This window comes from Pavona decussata, unplaced genomic scaffold (genome assembly GCF_977016875.1).
Source record: "Pavona decussata unplaced genomic scaffold, jaPavDecu1.1 SCAFFOLD_48, whole genome shotgun sequence".
In the NCBI taxonomy this organism is placed as follows: Eukaryota; Metazoa; Cnidaria; class Anthozoa; order Scleractinia; family Agariciidae; genus Pavona; species Pavona decussata.
In genome coordinates this window covers 5,855,001-5,864,071 of record NW_028145470.1, presented here as the reverse complement: position 1 = coordinate 5,864,071, position 9,071 = coordinate 5,855,001, and the positions used below count along the sequence as shown (strand labels likewise).

General features: G+C 38.6%; 1 protein-coding gene across 1 annotated transcript in view; it reads right to left on the bottom strand.

Annotated features, from left to right (window-relative positions):
- Nucleotides 1-4,098: 4,098 nt before the first annotated feature.
- The window catches only part of LOC146481992 (large ribosomal subunit protein uL5-like), a 5,026-nt gene continuing 53 nt past the window's right edge, over nt 4,099-9,071 (bottom strand). Inside the window, exons 2-5 of the mRNA XM_085108047.1 lie at nt 8,095-8,248; nt 6,360-6,466; nt 5,622-5,864; nt 4,099-4,205 (exon numbers count right to left, since the gene is read on the bottom strand). Of these exons, the coding sequence (XP_084964173.1) occupies nt 4,167-4,205; nt 5,622-5,864; nt 6,360-6,466; nt 8,095-8,248 (543 nt within the window). The 3' untranslated portion in view covers nt 4,099-4,166. The remainder of the gene's footprint in view (nt 4,206-5,621; nt 5,865-6,359; nt 6,467-8,094; nt 8,249-9,071) is intronic.

Here is a 9,071-nt window from a genome sequence, read left to right as displayed (position 1 = left end):
TAAACGCACGACTGACCATGCGACAAGTTTTGCCTGTTGACTAGTCATCAACAGACTTGCTTCATAATAAAATTATGTTTTAATTGCATGTAGCAGTTATAATTGTCTTATTTCCACATTTAGATTGAAATCTTGATACGCTTGAAAATCGTCGACTTTGATTATTTATAATTAGTGACCTAAGGTTGCTCGGCAACTATTTGGTCACTTTCCCAATTTGGAGCAACATTTTTCATTTTTGAGCAATTTGTGACTTTTTCGGAGCAACTTTAACAACTTTTAATTCCTATAAACCTTATACTGAAACGTTAACAACATCTTTGGCTGATAAATATTACATAATTTTGCAAAAATCGTGTTTTCGTGTTTTCGTGTTTTTTGCTACGAGTTTTCGACCCCTTCTAACCCAGATCAGACATTACCTTAACCGACGACATCAAACTATTAGCTGTGATGGATGGCGTCTCAATTCGATGTTATTATCGAAAACTTATCAATAGTGCCGAACATTTTTTTTTTGAAATGTATAATAAATTTATTGTAAATAACACAAGCTAATGTTACAAAGTAGTTACAAATGGACAAAGGAAAAGAAAAGAAGCAGATATACAAATGCAATTATCCCTGACTGAAAACGAATAAATTACATGCAAACAAACAAAGAAGCTGAGAAGATAAAGGATACAATAGAGGTTCTTACAAGACTAGTGTGATTCAATAGTGCCGAACATCTTACTCGAAAAACAAGCAGCCACTTTCTACTTTCAACCCACGTGAGTGGTTATCGTTAAATATGTTTGTACATATACTTGTACCTTGATTTATGTTGAATTTCTTCGAAGGAGACGAAATGTTTGGCGGAAATATGTTCATAAAAGAGGAAGTATCACGCAAATTTGATGTCATTTGGCAAGACCCCAAAATGTTTGTCTGTCAAAAGAAACAAAAAAATAATAATTATAATCGTCTATTTTTCTTTTTTTTAATTATCACCCCAGTGCAATAAAACTGTCGATTAGTGCCTCTGGTCAGAGACGGATTGAAACTTGAAAAATGTTAGGCCAACGTTTTTCATGTTCTCGCATTTTTGTTCATATGTTTGATGTCATATGCACTTTAAGGGTAGAGAGAATACTGATCAATGCTGTCACTCTTGCGGGCTTATTTTAAAACTTAAACTTCACTAAAAACTGTTAAATCCTAACTTTCAATTCATGATATGAGAAAGTATTATTACCTAATAACGAGAGGCGGGAACCAGCAACTTCCCAGTTTTGAAAGCAACTCTCTGGATTCTACGAACGACTTTTCAGCAACCTTTTTGAGAAATTACAAGCAACTTGTGGACAAATTCCCTGTGACGTCACGACAGGGTCTTGCGAGATGCTTTCTTTGAAGGGTTAATATGACTCTTTTTTCGTTCAACCCCTTCACTTGTCTATTCCACGGGCTTTTTTTTTTTGAAGGATAAGAAAAAGTGACCGTTGACAAACTTTCGCCTTGGTCGTGTGTCCTTCCCTTTTCCACCAAAGTTGTTTGAGAAACTTAAACAGCTCTGCAACACTCGACATTCGGCGGTTGGCCGAACGAGTTACAGTCGACTCTCGATAAGTCGAATCCTCTCTAACTCGAACCTCGCGCTAACTCGAACCAATTTTCCTTTCCTTTCAGGTCATTTTCTATATAATTTTGCCCTCGATAACTCGAACTCCCGATAACTCGAACCTTTTTCAATTTCCCTTGAAGGTTCGAGTTATCGGGAGTCGACTGTGCGACACTCGTCTTATTATTAGGGACCTTAAGCAGCGACGACGACGACGTCAACGAGAACGTCAGAAAACAATAGTTTTAATTAGGAAAACACTGGTTCTGCACGTGCGTTATACACTTTGGTACATTTCTTTGTCGTCCTCTGCAAAACAACAACGTGAAATGACCAAATTTAAGGTTTTATGGAGAACGTGAACGCATGATGATTAATTTTCCTTTCTCTTTCTGAACTTTAAAGGCGCCCCTACGACGTTAGCTCCTCGATAGTTCGGCTACATTGCACAAACTGAGAGAGTATAAATCATCGCGAATTTATTCAGAAGACGCGAAGGTAATTTTTTAAGTTTCGTCTTTGTCGTCGTCGTCTCTGCTTAAGGTCCCTATTAACAGGCTATAGGCCATTTCCGAGTTGCTTTGAACCTCATTATGAAAGCGAGGCTAAGTGCAAAGTTTTTGTTATGAAAATTAGTTTTCATTCATATGCAAACAAAACTAATTTTCATATGAAAAGTTTTGCACTGAGCCTCGCTTTCATAGTGGATTCACAGCAACTCGGAAATAGCCTCCTCGGATGTTTGATGGGGGAGGGGATGGGGCCGTATGTTTGATTCTCGAAATCCTAATTTCCCCACCAAAACATTTAATTTTTCAATTCAAGTTTTCCGACTTGACCTCTATATCCAAACCCGTTTTCTGGCCTGGTCTCTAGACTATTTCTGTTTATAGAATTTTAGACCAAAATGGTTAAAATCTCCACCCATTTTCATACCAAACCGGCTCAAAAACCAAATCTTCGGAGGGGGACATCCTTGTAGATAAGGAAGTAAATCCCCTCCCAACCTCACACACACACCCGAGAGAAATATCCACCATTGCTTCTTTATGAATACGAGCTTTTTCCTGAGCTGCTATTTTTGTCTTATGGATTTTGAAACAGAAGTTGATGGCAATGAACCACAGCTGAAAAATAACCGAGTGCACAAGTGACTTAGATGGTAAAAATGTGATTTTCATTTCTTCTCAATGAACTAAAGGTCTCAAAGAAAGTACAAAATGGGATGTTTTGGTATAAAGCTTCAAAAACTTGTCAGAAATAATCATTTAATAAAATTTGAATGAAACACACTGATGGACCAGACAAAGAGCTAGGCATGAGAAGAATCTGATTGGACATTTATAAGGCCTCAGTTCTGTAATGAACAAATTGGCATACAAAAGACAATCAAACTTGTTTTTGTGCGTTAAGACCTTTCAAGACAATGCAATGATTGTCTTGGAAGTGGGTTGCCAATAAACAAGGAGTGTTGTTTCTGTTCATTAACACCTTGGTGAAAATAGATCTCAGTGTCCAATCAGATTCAGGTCAAGCTGTTTGCCTGACTCATCAGCGTGTTTCAAAAGCTAATTTTAGTTGAACAACTATTTTTGACAATTTTTTGAAGCTTTGTTAACTTGTCTGTAGCTTAATAATGGTATCATGACACCAAGACAATGCTTCATTCTTAGCCATCATATCCCTTTGATGGGGAACTTACTTCTCATTAAATCCTAACCCTATGCTTATGGGGCTGTCTCAACCCAGTAGCTAGATGTTCTCTCTTGTTTCATGGTCCACATAAAGACTGAAGCAATGGACATCTTGCCTTGTGTGGTTACCTCTCCACACAGGTTGAAGTCTTAGGGGCTGTTTACACAGAGGGAGGAAGATCCTAGCTCTAGGAAGATCCTACAAGGCAGATCGCCCTAGCGCCATGTTTTCTGTATTCAGCTTACATGCAAAAGGTTGTACTTAGCCCTAGCGTTAGGATCTTTCTAGTGATAGGATCTTCCTAGTTGAGATCCTAGCACCGTGTAAACTACCTTCGCTTGGAAGGTCCCAGTACTAAGGACAAAAAAAAAACACATGGTGGCAGCCGGGTGTTTAGCTGTTAAAGGCCGACAATTATTTTTCTTCTTTTCCTTCTCCACTTGGTAACCACCTCCACAAAAATTTCTGCATGTAAACCGAACAAAAAGTTGTTTTGCCTTCCAGGATCTTCCTAGTGCTATGATCTTCCTCCCGTCCCATAAACAGAGCCTTAAAAGATCCGGCAACAACTAAGGACTAACCTATGGGCTGTCATATACAGTCAACTCTCGCCTTGTGGACACCCCGATATTACAGGCGGCAGCTAAATCTCCAGCAAAAGTAAATTACAGACATTTGACTGAAATAAATTCCCGCTATTACGGACTCTTGCTATTAAGGACTGTCCCTGTCCCGAGGGTGTCCATAATAAAGAGAGTTGACTGTAGAAGAAAATAAGTACACAACAAAAACAGCATTGATGGCATTATTGCCCAGCATTTTTAATTGGTAAGTATTTCAAGTCAAGGAATTTACAAAAATAGCAGGATCACTTCTTCTTCTTGGCAGGCATCAAAATACCATCATACTGCAAACAAAGCAAATTACGATAATCATCAGATTATGCTTATTACTCAGCATCTGTTCTCCTAGCTTAATAATCACAGTGGTCTACAAATCAAAGAAGTGTCCAAAACTGGTGGTAGAATCAGTACTTTTTGTGATAATCAAAGCAATGCAAACATGCAATATTTTATAAGTTTAATGATCCTTTGACAACATTTTCTGGTCAAAAGGTACATGTATATTGCAGGATGTTTGTCATGTGAACCTAGTTTAATGCCCTTGCTCCCACGAGTCTCCTGTAGCTCGGTGGTAGAGCATCCAAACTAGTAAACGGAAGGTCCTATTTTCAACTAGTGTGTGTCACTCACTGAATAATACATCAAGGTCATTCCAATCAGTAGCTGCTACAAAATAACAAATTAATACACTCTTCATAAAGGTCGCTTGGCAGCAACTAAAATGCTATTGGTTGCTGTGGGTTCTCAAAATGAAAACTTTTGTCATACCATACTTTTGAGTAGATCAATAGATGGCCGTAGTTGTAAGGGTCGATGCTGAACAGTTTTTTAAAATTTACCGATGTCTGGAGTTTTCTTAATAGTTCATTCATATCATGACCTTACCATTTATGATTTGTATTTTATGTATTGTATTTAGTCAAGAACAGGTAAAACTGTAAGGTAGTGGGCAGTGATACATTGCTTAAAGCAAAGTGTCAAGTGCACATTCACAAATGGAAAACTGATTTTATATAAGGAAACAGTACAATACTTATGGGATTACAAACGTGCTTCATGGAAACAAGAATTTCCTCAAAAAGAGCACTGACGATATGTGACTCTAGTTGTTACAGTTGGTCTCATGGGCAATTCCATGAGCAGGTCTTATGTTCCAGTAGGTCTCAAAATTTATCATAACAGGCGATATTTCTCACAAGTGTTGATATCTTCAGGGAAAGTATTGACAATATGGAGCATAAAGCGGCCATTACACGTTGAAACTTTCACTTGAAACTTGCGTGCAACGGCGCTGCGAAACAAGTTTCAGCAGGCGTTGCACCGTGTAACATGGTCGGTTTCGTGAAACTTTTTCGAGCTTCTGTTGCGAGACAAGTTTCACGAAAAGTAGAACCGCTTTCACCTTCTGCAACAGCTCGCAACAGTCGCAGTGGTAAAAAAAACAAGAGTTTCACCGTGTAACACCACTTCATGAAACTGGTCTCGTTCGCCGTTGCACGCAAGTTTCAGCTAAAAGTTTCAACGTGTAACGGCGGCTTAAGGTATCAACATTGACCCAGCACTAAACAGTGCAACTAAAGAACAAGATTTGATGGCATGTAGGTGAACTTTCTATGAGTCAGCAAACTTGGTACCCCATTCAAGTGCCTAGTGGACATACAGTGTACAGCCAAACTGACTGTTAAAATCACTATCCATACCTTCTGTTGGAACCACTTCATGGCTTCATCCTTGGTTATGAGGTGTTTGAAGCCGACACGGCTCTGCTTCCTTTTTCGCTTGGAAACATTGAAGCCAGGACGTCCCAATACCACATAGAAATCCATACCATAAATTCCAATGCTGGGGTCATATTTGATTCCAAGATCAATGTGCTCTTGGATTCCAAAACCAAAATTCCCAGTGCGGGAGAAGTTATCCTTTGACAACTCATATTCACGAACCTTTATATTGGAGGAAAAAAGTATAATTCTAAATCTTCTAGTTCCAAATAGTGTTACAGTAAGTACAAAATTGGAAAATAAAACAAATTTCATTTAAAAAAAATGCTTAAAAACAAACAACACCACAGTAAAATACTGCTCAGTGGCTTTCATTCAAATGGTCACACTTTAGGATTTCATCAACAGATTTAAATTTTCCAACCACCTGGTACAGCATAATAAACAGCACCACAGAAAAGTACTGCTCAGTAGCTTTCATTCAAATTGTCACACTTTAGAATTTCATCAACAGATTTAAATTTTCCAACCACCTTGTACAGCATAATTAACAGCACCACAGAAAAGTACTGCTGGAAGCTTTCATTTCAATGGTTAAGCTAGGGCTATCCTTGTTTGCCTGACAAAATTGAAGTTTTGGTTATTTACAAAGAAGTAAAATTAAGCTTGGTAATGCAAATAAGGAAATTGTTGGAAATGTTTATCAAGAAGACTTACTTTCAAACCCTTCTCTAGAATTTCCTCAGCTTTGGCACCTCGCACAGTGCAGTGCACTGCAATCTTCTCATTACGACGAATACCAAAGGAGCGCACAGTGTAACGGGCTATGGAAAGACAATAACAAACAAACTGTGTTAGATATGGATGATAAAGAGTTTGTTCCAAGCTGGACTGATCCTTGTTTTAACCTACTGACTCCCAGATCACCCAGTTTACTAAATACCAAAATTATCCAATGAAAATACCACATACTCAAGAAAAATTTAAACCTGAATGCTCTGGCCAACCTGATGCCTACCAGCAGGTTTTAGCCAGATGGGTGTTCAGGCATCGCATGAATACCCAGTTAGTGATAAAATTTACGGATGAAAAAATTATTCATGTAATCTTTCAAAATGTTTATGGCAGACAAGCCCTTTCAATTTCTGGTTATTACTTAAAGAGCCTGCCTACACAAAGGTAAACAACAAGAAAATTTACCATAAAAGCTCCATTAAGCCTCTCTACCTATTTACCCCTCCCCCCTCCCCCCTTCTCTTGTCAGCCCTCTGTTTGGAAATCTGTTTTTGTAATAAGGTCCCCTCTCTAATACCCCCCCCCCCCCCTTGGGACATGAGATTTTGAAATTAGTCTAATTCCCTATTAAAAAAATCCACCTTATGCAGGCCAATAAAATATTGGTTTGTTTTTAAACAAAAATATACACTCAAATACATAATACATGTAATGTTGGTTGCTCTTTTAGAGTTTCACTGCAGCTGTTTGAGTTTTGTACAAAAACTATTTTAAGGCAAAAACGGTGTTTTAAAATATGAAACAAGCCCCCCTCTCTAATAAGCCTCTCGTCAATAAGGTCAAAATTAAAAATAGAGCTTTTGCAGTATCCCAAGATAAAATTAATTTGATCCAGGGATAAAGTTATCCTGGTGTTGTGCAAACATTAGGTGCGGTTACATTAGACCCTTCACCCACGGGAAAGTGAGACCTTACCCACGGGAAGTCTGTGTTTTGTGTGTAACCTCTATTCCCACAGTGAAACTGCCCATGGGAAATCGCTATGGATACATAAAAAAGAACAAAAGAATTACCCATGACATTTCCCGAACCAAGTCGTAGGGTTTAGCAGTGGTTTATCTAACCACAAGAGTAGTTCAACCAATCGGGTGGAAAAAAATAGTAAATCCGTAAACCGCAGCACATGCTGGGCACATTTTTGTGGTGTTGCGCTGATAAACAGATAAACTCAAAAGTAGCCTGAGACACTACGAAGTTTTCTTTTGACCAGTGATCGAGAGCTCTGTTGTTTAAAAGCTCCTGAAACCAGTTCCGAGGACGAGGGAATACCCAAGCACGTCTTGGCCGCCGAGCAACTTGCAGGCGACGAGTTCTATAAAACAAATACAGCATCTGAAGAGATTGTAGAAATTGTAATGGCAGACGCCTTCTCCGCATTCTTCTTAAACACGAAGTTTTGGATCGCTAAATCAACCGGGTATTGCCGTATAAGAAGCAGAAGAACGACCGCAAGCAAACCATGCGTTTCGCGGTTTGCAATCTTCATGATGAATTAAATTTCATTGCCAGGTCAAAAGCCGACCTCGGGTAATTATTTGCAATGTAACCGGAGGATTAAACCTGACCGGAAACCCAAACCGATCCCAACCCAAGGCAATTACCCACAGGGTTACCTCGGGTAGAAGGCGAGTGTAACCGCAACTATTATTGAACTTACCTTTGGAAAACACTGGCTGCTGGCCTGTCAGTTGTTCCAGCACCTTGGCAGCTCTTGTTAATCGATCTCCGCTCTCACCAACACAGATGTTCAAGCATAGCTTCCGAATACGGAGCTCCCTCATAACATTTTGCTTTTGGGATTTCTCCCCGGACTGAAAAATAACATCATTGTAACAATATCAAAACTTGCAATGACCTTTATGCAAAACTGAATGACCACAAGTGTGAAGAGACAGCAATGCACATGCATGCAAGTTCTGTTGACATGCGGCTGACAAAGAACTATTCACATTGAACTCAGATCAGTTCTGGGAAAAATAATTCATAAACAAATTTCAGTAAGGGAAAACCCTGCACATGAAGGAACTACATTAAACTTGTATTCCGCTATTCTTCGCGTACAAAATCTACGTACACGAGCTCACTGCTAGACGAGAATGTAACTTAAAACTGCTCTTGATTATAATTGTTAAATTATACAAAATACAACCTGAACCAACAAAAGATACAAGACGATTTTTTATAGATTTCGATATCAGTGATCAAAAGCAACAAATGTGTTTCAGAAGAAAAAATCCTTCTAGAAGTCATGTTTATCAAACGGAGAGCTGAAAATTAATTCCCTCAAACACAACTAAGAATTTCACTACATCTATCAGAAAATTAGCTCACAAAGTGAAAAAAACGTTCATTTTTGTTGTAAATAGTGTTACGTTTAATAGGAAGGAACAGACAGGAAATCTGTTCCAGAAAGCGACTAAAATTAAGTCTTTAAACACAAAACAGGCCGGGCTGAAATTGACTACAACAAGTAGCATCGATTTTCCTTACAGATCGTGACACAACTGCTAGGTTTAGCGTTAAAAAATTACATGCAGCTTCAAAAAAAATCCATGGTGAGAAAACTAACGAGAAGAACTTGGAAAAAGGGAGAGAAAGAGAAGAGAATTAGAGTTTTATTAGGCCACGTGAAGC